Here is a 19169-nt window from a genome sequence, read left to right on the forward strand (position 1 = left end):
CAGGTCAGAAACCATCCCCAATATTCACACAACATATTCCCAAAGTTACATGCTGTTCTGTCAAGTAGTTTTCAAGTCTATAGGGAACAAACAAACTAACACAGACATTCATTCTCATATATATAGATGTAGATCTATTAAAGTGGTCGGTTCACAAACTGAGATGGTATGATATATGATGTGAGGAGAAAAGCCTATGTAATAGGAGCATGAAGAGTATATGTAATGTAAAACATTCTATACTCTGTTGGTGACCTAATTGTATAAAATAAGTGCGACCAAGCTATCATATTATATTAGTGTTTAACTTAAATTATGCATACTGCCCTGAGAAGATGGAGAAAAGTGAAAAAAAATCATTTGAATGTTAATAAAATAGAGCCGATATTTCAATCTTGATAATAGTAGTTCTGTAAACAGTAGACCTCGCGCAGTTATAAACCATAAGTCTCCTGAGGTTATAAACCATAACCTATGGTATGGTTATAACCATAAGTCTCATAGTTCTAAACCATTAGTCTCATCTAATACTGTCTAAAAGAGTAAATTCTGTCCTGCCCTGTCATTTCGGCAAGATATCGGTGTATAAACGACTTATGTCTGTTTGGGTTCTTGTATCGACAATTCTAATTATTATTTGATGAAACACCGCCGATTTATGTAAATACATAATAATAATAAGACTTTATTTGGTAAATCATGAAATTTATCTGACAATTAAAATTTTAATTTACATCTCAATACGGACTTCCTATATGCTTAGTCATGCAGCATTCATTATTCCAAAAACATATTCTTTTTAATCAATTGGTAGTAATATCTATCAGTAAAGTGTTGAATTAGAAAAGAATAGAGAAGATTGAATCAGTGTTTCAAAGATGAATTTAATGTGTTCATAGTTGTTGATTGTCAATATAGATGGTCCAGGAAATATGCGATGTACGATGAATCACACAGAATTCCATATTCTTTCCATCTTCCATTCTAGGATGAATATAAGTAAATCCAATGAAGCTAAATTTAAAAAAAATGTAAATTATTCTGTCATTCTCCAGTAATTGATGAATGCAATATGTACAACTCTCTTTCATGAATGAGGTGTATAATTTCTTCCAACATTTTTCAGTTTCTCAATGATGGGGGAGTGATAATAATTATTTGTATAGGTCTTCTAAGGTACCATTATCTACAGCTGGTAGATCAACTACACTTCAACTCGAAAGTACCGTGTTAATACCAGTACACAATTTATAACAGGGTAACGTGTTTATTACAGCTGGTAACTTCAGATGCTAATCATATTATCACGATATATTTGATATTGAATCATGATCAACTTTCCGTTTTTCGGTAGCCGCTCGGCCAACAATTTCGAAAACATAGGTCTGTAAAATGGATTAATAAATCATTATTTTTACCCCCCCCCCCATTAAAATTCAGGTCAGAAACCATCCCCAATATTCACACAACATATTCCCAAAGTTACATGCTGTTCTGTCAAGTAGTTTTCAAGTCTATAGGGAACAAACAAACTAACACAGACATTCATTCTCATATATATAGATGTAGATCTATTAAAGTGGTCGGTTCACAAACTGAGATGGTATGATATATGATGTGAGGAGAAAAGCCTATGTAATAGGAGCATGAAGAGTATATGTAATGTAAAACATTCTATACTCTGTTGGTGACCTAATTGTATAAAATAAGTGCGACCAAGCTATCATATTATATTAGTGTTTAACTTAAATTATGCATACTGCCCTGAGAAGATGGAGAAAAGTGAAAAAAAATCATTTGAATGTTAATAAAATAGAGCCGATATTTCAATCTTGATAATAGTAGTTCTGTAAACAGTAGACTCGCGCAGTTATAAACCATAAGTCTCCTGAGGTTATAAACCATAACCTATGGGTATGGTTATAACCATAAGTCTCATAGTTCTAAACCATTAGTCTCATCTAATACTGTCTAAAAGAGTAAATTCTGTCCTGCCCTGTCATTTCGGCAAGATATCGGTGTATAAACGACTTATGTCTGTTTGGGTTCTTGTATCGACAATTCTAATAATTATTTGATGTGAGTAGCTATGCTACTATCATCAAAAGCTTACCAAGTTGAAAGCAGAGAAAAGTCGGAAAAAAATACTATGCTACTTCGAGTTATCAATTGCATGCCTCACTGCATGCAATTAATAGCCCACACAACAACTGATTTTTCATGAATGAGGTGTATAATTTCTTCCAACATTTTTCAGTTTCTCAATGATGGGGGAGTGATAATAATTATTTGTATAGGTCTTCTAAGGTACCATTATCTACAGCTGGTAGATCAACTACACTTCAACTCGAAAGTACCGTGTTAATACCAGTACACAATTTATAACAGGGTAACGTGTTTATTACAGCTGGTAACTTCAGATGCTAAATCATATTATCACGATATATTTGATATTGAATCATGATCAACTTTCCGTTTTTCGGTAGCCGCTCGGCCAACAATTTCGAAAACATAGGTCTGTAAAATGGATTAATAAATCATTATTTTTACCCCCCCCCCCATTAAAATTTCAGGTCAGAAACCATCCCCAATATTCACACAACATATTCCCAAAGTTACATGCTGTTCTGTCAAGTAGTTTTCAAGTCTATAGGGAACAAACAAACTAACACAGACATTCATTCTCATATATATAGATGTAGATCTATTAAAGTGGTCGGTTCACAAACTGAGATGGTATGATATATGATGTGAGGAGAAAAGCCTATGTAATAGGAGCATGAAGAGTATATGTAATGTAAAACATTCTATACTCTGTTGGTGACCTAATTGTATAAAATAAGTGCGACCAAGCTATCATATTATATTAGTGTTTAACTTAAATTATGCATACTGCCCTGAGAAGATGGAGAAAAGTGAAAAAAAATCATTTGAATGTTAATAAAATAGAGCCGATATTTCAATCTTGATAATAGTAGTTCTGTAAACAGTAGACCTCGCGCAGTTATAAACCATAAGTCTCCTGAGGTTATAAACCATAACCTATGGGTATGGTTATAACCATAAGTCTCATAGTTCTAAACCATTAGTCTCATCTAATACTGTCTAAAAGAGTAAATTCTGTCCTGCCCTGTCATTTCGGCAAGATATCGGTGTATAAACGACTTATGTCTGTTTGGGTTCTTGTATCGACAATTCTAATAATTATTTGATGTGAGTAGCTATGCTACTATCATCAAAAGCTTACCAAGTTGAAAGCAGAGAAAAGTCGGAAAAAAATACTATGCTACTTCGAGTTATCAATTGCATGCCTCACTGCATGCAATTAATAGCCCACACAACAACTGATTTTTCACCAAGTTAAATTAAGATATCAAATTGAATGCGTCATTGCATGCAATTAATAATCCACTCAACATTTATTATGAATAGTTCTATAGCCTGATTTTTACTCTAATATTGGCGTATGAAGGAGGCTCCTTTTCCTTTCATATTATCCTTGAAAAGCAGAATTATTGAAAGCCTTGTATATACGTCGACGCACAATTAAGAAGGGAAATACCTGTCAAATTTCATGAAAATCTATTACCGCGTTTCGCCGTAAATGCAGAACATATAAACATGAAGAGAAATGAAAAACCGTCGACTCGAATATTGCTGTGACCTCCCTTTTTTAGTGACCTCACTTCGCTCGGTCAATTAAAAAACTGTTGCTTCTGTTAATTTTGTGTCCACGAAATTTTACAAACACAGCAGCAAGGAGAGTAAGTAAAACTTGATTTTTGGTTTATTAATTCCTAGCAGGTAACTCGTGCTCCACAAGGGTCTAATTGAAAATTTGACAAACTGAAAACATGACCTACTGAAATATTGAATAATTCGAAATAGGCCTATAACCGACCTCGGTGAATTGAGAATCTATATGCGAAATTTCAAGCTAATCAGTCCAGTAGTTGAGACGTGATGATGCGTCGTTCGTGAATTTCCTATCCCGTACTTGTATAAGCCAGTTCTTTCGTTTCTTATAATCACCGAATAATTATTATAGATTACCGAGAATAATATTAATAGGACATAGTGTTATAGAGGCTTTAAAATCTTTTACATCGCTTTTGTATCTTATTCAGAATTTTTCTTAATGCTTTCTACCTGTTTTTGAGTTTTTCATTCAATGTGATTTAATGATAAAATATCATGGAGAATTTACTCATTTTTATATAATATATTATACTAATGAATGGTTTCTTCTTTGTTTGTTACAGTGAAGAAGGCACGATATGTGGCAGCTCAACGTGAGTTTTATTACATATTTTATTATTTATGCTTACATTTTATACTATAACATTTATTCATTTATTCATTATTCAGTCATATACAATTATTATTACATCTATGTGAAAAGGCTTATGCCCAAAACTGTTCTTTCTTGAATTTCCACTACAGTCAAAATTAAATTTTAGGTGAAGTTATCATCACTTACCAAAATGAGAATTTACAATTCAAAAAACTAACAAATCTTTAATCATAAATATATCTTATGTAAAACTAAATCTCACAGAATTAGAAACAATTATCCATAACATCTCAATTCCGAATAAAACTGAGAAATTTTGAAGTGAAAAATTCACGCACTATTTATGAACATGACGTTAGATTAAAAATTTTAAATATCAAATCGTATAAAAATTATAAAATACATATTCAATTCATGATGATTCTTGAATTTTTCCAAATTTTATCAATAAATTATCATACAAGAATATCACATATAGGAGAAAACAATGCGACTTCAATCCAATACTATTGTCTTTGAATTTAAAATGAGGTAGATTTAGCTAGTAATATCATAGAGAAACAATAGCGTAAGTTTCTCTATGGTAATATGCCACATGACCTGATGCGCGGTACACACCAGATAATACAGAGTGCGGCATCAAAACTTCCTTTTTCTACAGTTACCTTGAAAAGTGACTATTCCTGCACTGATTACAGAACGCAAAGAATCACTTTTCCGCTCTAGTGCGCAAAGTATTACTTAAAGTACTTAGCGTATATTGAAGTACTTAGCGTACTCTTAATACTTTGCGTATTATCTTGCAGCCATCCCAATCAGCTGTTGACATTGTCGGCGTGTATTTTGAATGCAAATTTGTTCTATCTATATTTTTTCTGACTTTCAAATAAATTAAAATGAGAACTCATGGAATTATACATTTTGGATATTATTAATTATTTCAAAAAATATATTTTTCATTCATAAATGGATTGGTTGAAAAATGATCTAGAAATTAAGATTAACTCAAAATTATTCAAATTTTCAAATCAATTGGATCAATTAATTTTTAATTTGAATAAATTATCGATAAATAATTTCCAATTGGATTATGAAGTTAATGATAATTTAAAGTTGTAATTGATAACAAAATTATACAGACAAACAATGGATGGATTTCAGCCATCATTTTACCCATAATCAGCCACTTCTCATATTCAATGGTAACTGTAGGAAAAATTAAATGTGAAATACGTGCGAAAAGTTCCTCTGCTGCACTCAAGAAACCATTCCGCCCTCGCCTACGGCTCGTGCGTAAACGTTTCTTTCGGTGCAGCAAACTGTCACTTTGCGCACCAGTTGCACAAATAACTATTTCACTTTCCTTCGCCCTATTACCATAGGTAAGGAAAGTATTGCTTTCCAAAAAAGATAAGGTACCCTAATTTCAAGTTTTTCATACGTTTCAAGGTACCCTGAATCCAAAAACATGATTTTTCAAATGCTTCCTGTTCAGTTGGTTGATGACATAGTGGAATGCTAGTAGTCAATCTCGAGAGAGGTTGCTTTAAAGTTGTGTTCTTGCTCAGTCCAGTTGGCTGTGCAAAGGCTAAAAATAAACTTTCTACTGGTGATATTTTCCTTTGAAGTTTTTCGATTTGTATATCATCTAGCTATCAAAATGAGAAAGTTTCCCCAGGAAAACATTTCTTCCGTTTATTACTTTTTGAGATATGAACGCCTAAAGTTTAAATTTTTGGGAAAAAACATTACAAATTCGGTAAGAGTTAAATCCATGAGATATAGAGGATAGATTCTTCAAGGTATTCTTGATTGAATGAAACAAAAAAAATATATAAATATAAATTTTTGAGAAAGTTATTCACTCTATCAAAAATAACTCAACTAAATGTTATGTTTGGTCATTTTTAGTAAATTGAATAACATTCATCATCATAAACATCATCACTCCAGGGATTAGGTTTATTGATTGAACTGCTCAGGTACCCATCTCTTCCTTGGCCTCCCTACATCTTTCTTTCGAGTAGGCCTATAGTTTTGCACTTCAAGGGGCGTTCTTCCAGGTGACATTCTATCCAAATGACTACACCAGTTGCGTCTATTTTGTATAATTCTTTCATGCAGAGGAGCAACCGATAAAACCTTCCTTATATGAGTATTTCTGATCTATCAACTCTAATGCAGCCGAATACACTCCTAAGAAATCTCATTTCTGCAGCTTGAAATCGAATGTCCATTTAAAATGAAATAACTGTCCATTTAAATTGATATTTAACAAAAATGTTATTTTCATCCAATCAACAATACAATGGAGAATTCATCCTCTGTATCTCATGGATTTATCTCTCACTTGATTTGACATGTTCTGTCCGAAAAATGTAAACTTCAGGCGCCCATATCTCAAGGAGTAATGAACGGAAAAAAATGTTTTCCTCCATCTCCTGTCCAAAGTGCTCACTTTACTTCCTGAAACATAATACTAAAGTGTCACTTTTTCGCTCTCGGGCGGAAAAACAGGAAAACTCCCTAGAGCGTGAAAGTAACTCCATTAAAATAACATGGGAAGCATCTCTATTTTAAAAACGTACATTTGAAATAGGTTAGAAGGTCTAAGATCAAATGAGGAAGCATATAAAGTAGTCATTAAACCAACTGAATTCAATACCTCAACCAGGCATTTGATCAATACATGAAAGTTATTTTTGTATGATAAAATTATTACAACTTAATATCACTATACTAGAAAAATGTATAAATATTTTGTTATATTCCATGTTATTCAAAATACCAGCCAACAAATATTCCTCATTAACTTATCAAATTTGAAACGGGAACTTCATCATAGTTGTAATTGTGGCGGCCATTGTTGTTACAACTTTTGCTGACAGATAGCGCATAGCGCTGTCGGCGGAGAACTGTGATTACAAGCCAGCCCAGCTGTTTACTTTTGAGATTATGTTATAACACATTGTTTGGTCACTAACGTTTTTAAAGATTTTTTTATTCGCAGTTTTTATAGAAATGTAGGTGGAGGAAAAATGTTGTGTATATCACAAGTGGAAAATGTTTTTTCTCCCTCAGGAAAATTGTTCAAACTTTTCCCTTAGGGAGAAAAAACAGTACTTTTCACTCTAGATATACAAATGAATATTTCCTGATATTTTTTTTTAAATTTTGATAGCTTGATGATATACAAATCAAAAAACTTAGAACATTATCATCAGTAGATAGTTTGTTCTTAGCCTTTGTACAGGCTTATGCGTTGGAACAGCGAGAAGCGTACGTTTGCCTTTGAGGCCTACTTTTCTATTGGCTGTTCGGTGATTGCAGCACAGCGCGCCTTTCGGGATCGGTTTAATTTAGCTCAGTTTGTCTGTGTTTCAGGCCGGAAATCAATTGTGAATTACTACATAAAAAAACGCGTAGTTCGACAGAACGGAGATCTAAAGCTCCACAGCCCATTAGATCACGTGAAAACATTGAGACAGTAGGAGCTTCAATTTTGTAATCTCCAAGGTCAGCACGCAAATATGCGACTGCCCTTGGACTTTATGATTTTTCGGTGCGGAAAATTCTCACCAAAAACCATCACCTTCATTGATACGAAATGAATATAATATATGGAATGGCTGATTTGAAGTAACACTCCATAGAATGCCTTATCTCAATCAGAGGCGACTTGTAATGACCCGATTATGGCTCGATTCGCCCCCGGGTTATTTTTTCTGTGATTTTTTTCGATATCCTATATGTCTATGTTAACCGTTCAGAGACCTTCCAAGATTCAAAGAACAACATGAAGAAAGAAATTGCCAAAATTATGCATGCAATGTTTGAAAAGGTAATATCATAGAGAAACAATTGCTTGAGTAGATATTACATGGTATAGGGCGTTTACGTCGCAACTTTTACTGTTATCTAAAGCCAATAGTTCACGTATTTCTTTCCCAAAAAGGTGTGTGACGCTGGTAGTCTCTTATATTGTGCCGTTCATACTCTCTCACCTGGCCAAAACAGTAAAAATATACAATAATCGTTAGTAATCGACTTGAGATAACAGTAATAGTTGCGACAAAAACGCCCTATACCATGGGATTTACGCTATTGTTTCTCTATGGTAATAACAAATACTAGAAATAGGTACTCTAAGATTCAGAGTGAGATACTTCAACTTTATGATCTACTCAAACTGCATGAAAACGAACTTTAAATACCTACTTCTATTCCGAGAATGAAATAACACTTTTCTGATTCTTACAATGAGTTCTATCGAGTTTTGATGCCTTACTTCGTATTATTACATAAAATCTACAAGATTCCACTCAAATTCAAATCAAATCAAGTTTTATTCAATGATATCACTCACATGACAAATTCCATTATATAAATGATATTACAGATCATTGAATACAATACTGTTCGCTTAAGAAAAATCTTGTCTGCAAACAGGAGTGAAATACATTCAGAACTCAACTAAAAATGCTTATCTATGAGCTCAAATGAAAATACTTATCCTAATTAAAATTAATTATCTTAATATCCACTCGATTCCTTGAATTATTTGAAAAGAGTTCATATTGAAATTCTACAAAATGTAGTTTTCTTTGTTTTAATTGCTTCTTTCTCTGACTCTAATGATTGGTGAGCCAATGTATGTAAAAACGATGAATGATCATACCGGGTAATCCAATTATACTAATCATCTCAAATTTCGGAGACTTATCATACCAGAAATCTTGTTTATTAGACCACTACCTCCGTAAACAAAGCCGTAGTGCATTAGTGTGACATCAGCACAGGTAGGGCTCCTACACCAATAAAAACATTAGCTGGAATAGATCAGCTGAAATCAACGAATTTTTATTTGTGTAGGAGCCCTACCTGTGCTGACGTCACACGAATGCACTACCGGTACGGCTTTGTTTACGGAGGTAGTGATTGGACGCGGCAATGTAGCATATGTATCTGCAACATATATATAATATTAATAATAGATTTAAAACACTTACATCACTAGATGAAGAAGGTTTTCGAAAATAATGTAAGTTTCTAAGTGTTTTCAATCTAGCCGTGTTGTGTATTTCCTGTTTTAACCAGTATTATAAATTTGTAAAGTGTTTTCTGTTATGTGCTACATAATTAATAGATACTAACTATTTGTGTGATACATATCATGTAATAATGTTATAGTAGTTACTCTTTTTGATAGTTCCAAGAGAATAAAAGCTCTTCAATGTTTCTCTGCATTACGTACTGCTTGTTGATGATCGCTTTTGAATACTCAAATCACGACATAGCAGCCTTATTTCTTTGATTGAAAACTATTAGCTCCTACTCACGTTTGTGGAGTGCTGCCGGACGCAAGGCCCTTTTCAGAAAACAGTGAGTAGAAGCTATAATAGTTCTCAATAAGACTGCTATGTCGTAATTTAAGTATTTAAAAGTGCAAGTAAAGGCTTGAAGGATCTGATGGAGAATAAATTATACTTGTAAACGTTCGAGGGTTTGTTTTAATTAAGTTTCATCCGATTCAATTCTTTATTGCCAGAGTTCAACAATGCAACAAATCGAGGATAATAAACAGTTATTACAAGAAAATTAAATGGAATTGACTATAGAACTAAATAATCTAAAAATAGTTTCAGGCACCACCAGCAAAAGAAAAGTCTTTGACCGCTGGTGGGAGTCGCAAAAAGTCCAATTTAAAATAAAAACTAAAAACAAAATACAAATTACAATACAGAATCAAGTTGATGACAAAAAAAAATACTTCACTGCAAAAAACAAAAGAGTGATAACGAATATTGAGAGAGAGAGAAAAAAAATTCCAAAAGGAAAAACTAAAATAAAACAGAGATAGAAAAATATGACTACCATTCAGGTCTCAGGAATTACAAAAAATAAAATGGAGATAACTTTTTAAAAAAATATAGGCTATTACTACCACCATTCAGGTCCCAGGGGAAAGGAATACTTTTCCTCAATCCAAGCCTCTATTCCCTTCAAATCTACTCTTTGATGAATATCAAATGAAATTATATCAATAAATGTAGAGCTCATATACATCAACTGTCTTCTTAACATGCTCAACTTAGAATCTTGAACTGTCATCCACCTCAGCAAACTGTCATTCACAATAATTGTTGAGTGATTTATCATGTTTTCTGCACTGATAACATACTATCTCTTAATTTCGAAATGATACGTAAATAGACAGAACAACATGAATTGGAGTTCTACATTGGTATAATGTAGGTACACTAATTTAATATCATACTTTCTCATCTCATTGAATGGAAAATCTTCTATTTTTTTACAGAGCCTGTCCAGTACAACACCTATGTGACCTTGAAGCTTCAAAATGTAAAATCGACCACGGTAACTGTAAAGGGACCAAATCCATGCTGGGAGCAGGACTTCCTCTTGTAAGTTATTCAATTCTTCAAATCCATTTATTATAATATTCATCATTCAAAATGAGTAATCAATTGAAAGGAGCTCAATCCATTTATTACTGAATTGCGGTTGCTTGAGGGCTCCATAGTTTACAACCAATTTTATTCTACGTTTGAATGTTAGACTATGAATCATCTACACTTTATTTCATGAATCTCCCGATTAAATGTAGTCTGATAAGTATGAAATAGGGAATAGTATGTATCCCAAGTCAGTAGTTGATCAATATTCATTCATTTATTTATAAATAAACCAGTAGGCAAAAGAAATGTTGTCAGACCATGCAAGTGGTGGCAATAATAGGATTTTTTCATGTTTATTTTTGAATAATTCGCTAGATTTGAATCGGAACAGGTTATAGCCTAATCCTTGTTTGTGAGAAGAAGAAGGAGAAGATTAATTTATTCACATTCCATAATACACAAATCAAATATAATGATTAGAAAAGGACCAACAGGCCTAGCCCAATGATTCCTTTCCGAATTTTGATAGAAGTATGCCTATTGAAGTATAGTACCTTTGAAATTTGAACATTTTAGTATATACTTGTTGAAACCATACCGCATATCAAGTTGATTGGCCCATTAAATTAGCTCACTCCTTTACTGTGCATGTGTATGTGGAATTACGAGACAATCATTTTTCTCTGTATTCTTTTTTCTATATTCTTGTATTGTCTGTATTCTAATTAATAAAAACAATATAACAACTTGTAGTACCCTCTATTAAAAACTTTGAAATGAAGGGTACTACAGGCTGTTATATTGTTTTCATTAATTTGAATTAAGTATCCCATATAAGTGAAGTGTTTTTATGTCTATATTTTGTATTTTTTCTATATTCTTGAAACCATTCTGTAGATGAGAATTGTTGGAGAATGAAATTCATTCATCCACTATTTTTCGCGTTATCTGTATGATATACCCCTTAGAGAGAATCACTTCTGTGTTCTTTGTGTCAAGTCAGGGATTTTGAGTTATCAGAATGCAATGGTGCTAGAATATCATGTGCTTCATCCTAATCGAGTACTTTAAAATGAGTTTTCCGTAATGATCCATATTGTGCAACCCCCTCAAAATCAGAAAAAATAGCTTCAATACCGCCATACAAAAAAAAAACAACAACTTGCCTTAGCAACAGAGTTCAAAAATTTTTAATTCCAAGTTTTATAACAAAATTTAATATTTTGGCCTATCTCATTTTTAGGACAAATTTTATGTTTTATATGTGTGTATCAAATGGTTCTAAAGGTTCAAGAACAGAACGTTTTTTTTCTAAGTGAATCTTCCATTAAGAAATTTCAAAGGCAAAATTACGAATGTATTCCATCCTTAAAATGGAAGTTTTATTGTGCATTACATTATGAGTGGATTTTGAATTCTCAATTTGAAGCTCAGATTTTGCAGGCCGGACACACCAATGTCTCCCGGCTACATAAGCCAACCAATTTATTGACTCTTTGAAGTTTTTTATTTTTATATTGGCCTATGAGTGCATATTGATAGATATATTAAAAAAAGTGGAACCTCTAAAACTCGAAGTTGACGGGACGAAGCGTTTACTACGAATTAGGAAGGGTACGAGAATTACGTATTATCAGATACCTTGTCGGATTCAATGAAAATATTTTTCGCATGAAACCCAATGCATTTTTTCTTAACAGATCGGCAGAGATGAGTGTGAATATTGCGACTATTGGGGTATGAATGCTACTAATAGAACTGAAGGGAAGAATATATCCACTGAAGTGGATTTTGATACTGATATGTGGGAATCTGTAGGCTTAATTTGAATTCTTCCCCGTTACCCTTATAATTTCCAAAATTTCTTAAATTAATGTTCATGTCACTGCATCAATTTGTTATCGTGATGTAGATTATCAAAATTATTTTTCGCTTGAACTTGTGATTTTTGTGATCAAATTCTCTGCAAATAGTCACTGAACCGTTCATTCCAATATCTGTTGATAATAATATTATCACTTCTGTACAAATAATCCAATATCAGATTCTATTTATAATTGACCGAGCAAAGTGAGGTCTAAGATTCAAGTCGACGGTTTGGCATTTCTCTTAATGTTAGAATGTTCAAATTAATGCTTAAATGTTTATATGTTGCGCATTTACGGCGAAACGCGGTAATATATTTTCATGAATTTTGACAGGTATGTTCTTTTTTTAATTGCGCGTCGACGTATATACAAGGTTTTTGGAAATTTTTCATTTCAAGGATAATATAAAAGGGAAAAGGAGCCTCCTTCATACGCCAATATTAGAGTAAAAATCAGACTCATGAATTTTGACAGGTATGTTCTTTTTTTAATTGCGCGTCGACGTATATACAAGGTTTTTGGAAATTTTTCATTTCAAGGATAATATAAAAGGGAAAAGGAGCCTCCTTCATACGCCAATATTAGAGTAAAAATCAGACTATGAAAATATTATTCATCATAAATCAGCTGACAAGTGATTACACAGATGTGTGGAGAAGCCAGTCTATAGCTGTATTTCCATAAGGTCTATAGTTTCAATCAGGTACTTGTGGATGAGAATACTGCGTGAGGTCTACTGTTCACAGGACTACTAGTAATATTACTTGTACAAATAATATCGTATCTTAACATACTAAAGGAAAGTTCAACTTCTACGACGGTAATTTGAAAAGTTCCGACCCAACTATTTAGATCACAACACTCGAGATTAAGATCTGTTGTATCTTCTTGTTATACTTTTATCACTCACAGTGAAATCTTGGCCACTTTGGAAGCATAGTATTTATGTTACAGCCGTTTCAGTAAGTTGATGCAGATGCTACATCTGCTCACATCAAAACTTGTTCAATTTCAACTGTTTAGCGCAAATAAATCTGAGGTTTGTCACTAATTCGTTAGTTCAGATGAAATTTGAATGCATAAATACACTAGTAGTTCTGTTAACAGTAGACCTCACGAAGTATTCTCATCCACAAGTACCAGATGTCAACTGTTTTAAATGTTAACAAACTCAGTTCACGTTTGAATTTGTATTTCATATGATATAATTCATCCAGTTCCGTGATGATCTTTCTATCTGATGAAAATTATTTTTTTAGAATCAAAGATATTATAATTTCTTCAGCATTATTGAGTTCATTTGTTTATTCTCATTCACCTATTAAATAAGTTTTTTCGAATGTGAGAATATTGATACTGATGGGCACGCATAATAATACCATGACTGCAAAACAAAATATTGAAACCAAAGACCTTAAAGCTGCGATTAGACCAAATTTATTAAAAAAATGTTAATAACTCAATCCTTTTAGATTATATTAGATTGAACATAACTTATGATACACATGATGAACATATGTGTTTGTCAACTTCCGTTCAATCTAATAACTTTGGTGTAAACCCAGCTTAAAGATGCACACCTCTTTAATGTCTTTGATTGAGACTATAGACCTTATACAAATACAGTAATAGACTGGCTTCTCCACACATCTGTGTTATCACACAGATCTGATTTATGATGAATAATTCTATAGTCTGATATTTGCTCTAATATTGGCGTATGAAGGAGGTTCCTTTTTCCTTTCATATTATCCTTGAAATGCAAAATTTCCAAAAACCTTGTATTCACGTTGACGTGCAATTTAAAAAGGAACATACCTGTCAAATTTCATGAGAAACTATTACCGCATTTCGCCGTAAATGCGCAACATATAAATATATAAACATATAAACATTTAAACATTAAGAGAAATGCCAAACTGTCGACTTGAATCTTAGATCTCACTTCGTTCGGTCAATTAAAGTTCAAATTAACTTAGTAAAACGACAGTTAATAGAATTTTAATTCTTATTGGATTACTGGAAAAATATGAGCAGTAGGCTATTAGAAGTATATTAAAATATGACCGCAAACATACACCAGATTTCTGTTCACAAAGGCTGTCATCTTCATAATTGGGTCGGTAACATTTCAAACAGCCTTTGTGTAATGTCGAGGAAAAAATGTAATTTGATGATGAAGGTTGATCAAGCAATATATGTCACGAGCGTTTTTATGGATTTCCGAGCGGATTGATCACATCGGTCGCAAAATGAGAGAAAATTGATCAGGTAATTCAATTTCAAAGGATAATAGAAACCCTGCAACACAAATTCATTTAGTGTAATGAAAGAAAGAGAGAGAGCGAGAGAGAGTGAGGCGAGATGTACAGGAAGAAGGAGAAGAAGATGGAGAAGAAGAAGAAGAAGAAGAAAAAGAAGAAGAAGAAGGAGAAGAAGAAGAGAAGATTGAGAAGAGAAGATTGAGAAGAAAAATAGGGAGAAAAAGAAGAAGAAGAAGAAGAAGAAGAGGATGAAGAATCCAATAATAGGTGGGAATAGAGAAGGATTGGAAGGAAGGAGTTGGAGAGAAGAAGAGAAGTAATGTGACTGGAAGAGATTAATGAAAAAGTAGAGAACATCAGATCAGTACTCATGAGAGTACGAATGAGAACAAAATCGAAGAAAAATGAGTATGAGAAGAAGAACGATGGAAGATGAATATAATTGAATAAGAGGATGAGAAATTATTAATTTATGAGAGAGAAGGAGTACAAAAAATTCAAGAGAGGAAAACAGGGAGAGATCTCGTCGCTCTATCAACCACATTCGATAATTAAATCCGCGACTGGATTTCCAACTCTCAAATAATGATTTTAAAATTTATATTCAAGAAAATCAGATGGTTTGATTTCGTCTAGTTTGTCTAGTAGAAAACGTTACTATGGAGATATATGATAGTGTGTAGGTTTGTGATTATTCAGATTTTTCAAATAAGTGCAATATTTCTCAAGTTTTTCATCCATTGTGATATATTCTGTGATTCATTTGAAGTATTATGTCAACTTTCAAAATTAAAAATCTTCAAATCATTATCCCTGGACCAAAAATCAAGTGACGTAGCAGTGTGTGATATCTTAACTTCAACCTTCGGACATCAACTTTTTATCAAAATTTTTGAAGGGTAAAAGCTGCGTTTACAGTAAAGTTATTAACAACGTTCTTATAACTTGATCCTTAAGCTGCGTTTACACCGGAGTTAATAACTCGAGTTATTAACAAAAAGTTATTAACTTGACTGAATCGTCAAAACTTATCTTAACAAAAGTTAATAACTCGTGTTTTCAACAGAAAATTCCTTGTTATTAACAAGATCTTGTTATCAATATAATTGATTTCCATATGATTCCATTCAACGAGAGTATTCATATCATAAATAACAGCCGGGATAAAAATAAAAAAAAATATCTTCAAAATACTTCAAATTGAAACAGGTGTGATCATTAACATAATGATCTTCATCTGATCTAATGTAAACAAATTATAGTGCGTTTACACCAGAGTTGATAACAAAAGTTTTTAACATAGGTTAATAAAATTTTCTTTTGGCTGCTAGTTTTGTTATCAACAAAAGTTAATAAATTTGTAACGTGTTTCGTCTGTAGCTGTAGTTTTTAGGGAACAGCTCTACTTGTAGGGTAGGGATGCTGGGCGAGGGGGTTGCGGGGAACATAGGAACCTGTTAGTAACAAAATTTAATGCGATTAAAGAGGCTTTTGTTTTTAACATAATTAACACATTTCCTTTGATCTTTATCGACTCTCGATGGACAACATACATCTTGTTAATAACAAGGAATTTTCTGTTAGAATAACTTTTGTTAAAAGAAATTTTTGTCTATTCAGTCAAGTTGATAACTTTTTATTAATAAATCATGTTATTGACTCCGATGTAAACGGAACTTAACATGATGTTAATGACTTTTGTAATTAACATCAGTTAATAACGAAAATGTTAAAATCTTGTGTTATCAACTCCCGTGTAAACGCAGCTTTATAGATTCTTTTAGACTGAACGGAACTTGACAAACACAAATTCTCATCATATGTATGATAAGTTATGTTCAATCTTATAGAATCTATGAAGATTAAGTTATTAAGACTTCGTTATTAATCCTAGTTTTCCCTTCAATGTCATGATTATATTATGATTGTAGTATTTTGTACAATAAATGGATTAAATGAAATGAAAATGTATGAAAATATGCACAGAAGAGAAAATGTAAGAAGTCGAATGAAGAGAATAAAAATTGGGTGGAAGAAGAAGTTGTATAATGAAGGACCGGGGGATGAAGATGAATGAGAAGGATGGATAAATCTTGAGAAGTACAAAGAAAGAAAGATGATAGAGAGGTCGCAATGAATTGAGTGAGGTCGTATAAGGAGAATAAGAGTGAAGACGAGTAGGAAGAAAAGAAGAAGATCAAAGAAAAAGAGTCTCTTCTTCATCTTACCATCGGATTAATCAAGGTACGTTCTATTGAAACATGAGCTTCCCATTGAAAATCACCGCTTGATCCCTGTGCAAGGCTAACTGCAAGACCTCTCCATTATACACGTGCTCTATTTGATAATATTTTTCCCAACGTCTCCTTTAATGAGATCCATCTACTAAAGTCAGCATCTGCTTGAAATTGGTTTGCTCTCCTCGTCTGTCATTCACTCACTGTCACACTCTGTGGCTCACCAGGTGTCAATTTGTGGTGGTGAACCTCAACGTCAATGGCTGACCAGAAATTATTTTCAAAAGGTCATTTTATTAAATTATTTTCAAAAGGTTTTCGATGAACGTCAGAAACATTGACTCGTCTGTGAATCTTGTAATTCCAATGTGTGTGAAGGGCTAATGATGCTGTGTCGCCTTGTGATATGACCACCGCGCCAGGAATTAATTGAAAACAGGCCTCTCAAAGGGAAACATGGAGAGCCTGCAAGCAACGATATACGAGTATCGTGATCATCAGCCACATATTTGATGAATTCCCACAAAGTGCTTTATATACTGAATATAGCATATCACAACCGACGCATTATTGTATGGGAGAGATAAGAAGAACATTGCATCACCGAGTATAAAAGCAAGCATGGTAGCGTTCTCATTGGGAGATAAACATAAATATCAAAATGCACGACTATTGAGAAGGGCTTCAATGTGACCTATCTAATCTCCAGTGGTCAAAGCTGCCGCCCTTAATCACAATACTGTCATGAAGCATATCTTATGCCAGCAGGGCTTTAACATAGAATTAGTTGTTGAATGGATGGATATGATATGGAGCTGCTTATATCTCACAGTATATATGTTCAAAATATTTATCAACCAACCCACGTCATACAATGTTTAGCGATCTATATCTAGTATTATACACTCACATCTTCCCACCTTTCTCTAAATATTGATACTAGTGATCCCCTGGGTTAGAGAACTCGCTTATAAACTGTTGCATTGATCTTTGAAATCCACAACTTGTAATTAGACAGATTTGGTGAGAATTCTGAGAACAGCTGAGTATTCCTTTTACATGTATAATTTGACAATAGGTTTCATGGGGATCCTATTCGAATTGAAAAAACTACTTTTCTGTCGCTTCAAAACTCTTGACCGTCATGTGAATAATTAAACTCTATTTGGAATCTAGCTTTATTTTGAATTCAACTTTATTTTTTCATTATGGAAATGTGGTCATGTAATACATGATTTTGATACAGAATTTCAAGAGAAAATTAATGGTGAAATCGGTGAAATCTGTACATCGATATCTCAAACTCTTACAATGATCTCAACATTCAAAGACACTAATAAATGATTGCAGTAGCTTCTACTTTCAAGTTTAAAACTTAGAACAAGGAAAATTGTCATAGCAGCTGCTATCACAAGTAGTATTATTAATATTTCGTGTAGTCTATGTTACAGACAGACAATAGACAGGCGGACATACGTTAACGGAAGCAAGTTATTATATATAACTCATGAATTAAATATGTTGTGTAATATTCAACTGGAATTATGTGTCGGCGCATAAAGGACAGTCTGTATGATAACTCCCAAATAGCATCAGCTTTTTTAAATGAGTGGAAAATTTACAGAAATAGCATACAATTAGTTCCTGCTGATTAAAAAATGATAAATCAAAACAAATTTTTCTCTTATGCACTTTCAATTTTATTTTCATATCCTGAAAAAAGACGAAGAAGTGTTCAACCTCTGTTATTTTGTTGTCCGAAGAACTTGACTTATAAAAAGGTTCTAAGAATACGTGTTCAAAATTCAAAGCTGATTGACTAATTGTCTTAAAAGTTATTGTAGAACATACAAACAGACTGACAACGACTTTGACCTCTAATAAGTCGAAATAGAGAACTCGCTGATGCTCGTTCAGCTATGTCCCTGTTAAGCAGGGAATTATGGCATTCTTAGACAAGTATCCTGTCAGATCAAAGATTGTTGTAGATAACTGAGTGCTGGAACAGGTGACACATTTCAAGTATCACGGCTGTGGCATCAGCTTCAAGGGAGATCTGGATATGGATGACAAAAAAAGGTGAATTT

General features: G+C 33.0%; 1 protein-coding gene across 1 annotated transcript in view; it reads left to right on the forward strand.

The window, feature by feature from the left end:
- Window positions 1-19169, forward strand: part of LOC111055574 (protein unc-13 homolog B) — a 785525-nt gene that overhangs the window by 109801 nt on the left and 656555 nt on the right. The window contains exons 4-5 of the mRNA XM_039435489.1: window positions 4263-4292; window positions 10614-10719. Of these exons, the coding sequence (XP_039291423.1) occupies window positions 4263-4292; window positions 10614-10719 (136 nt within the window). The remainder of the gene's footprint in view (window positions 1-4262; window positions 4293-10613; window positions 10720-19169) is intronic.

This window comes from Nilaparvata lugens, chromosome 9, assembly GCF_014356525.2.
Source record: "Nilaparvata lugens isolate BPH chromosome 9, ASM1435652v1, whole genome shotgun sequence".
Classification (NCBI taxonomy): domain Eukaryota; kingdom Metazoa; phylum Arthropoda; class Insecta; order Hemiptera; family Delphacidae; genus Nilaparvata; species Nilaparvata lugens.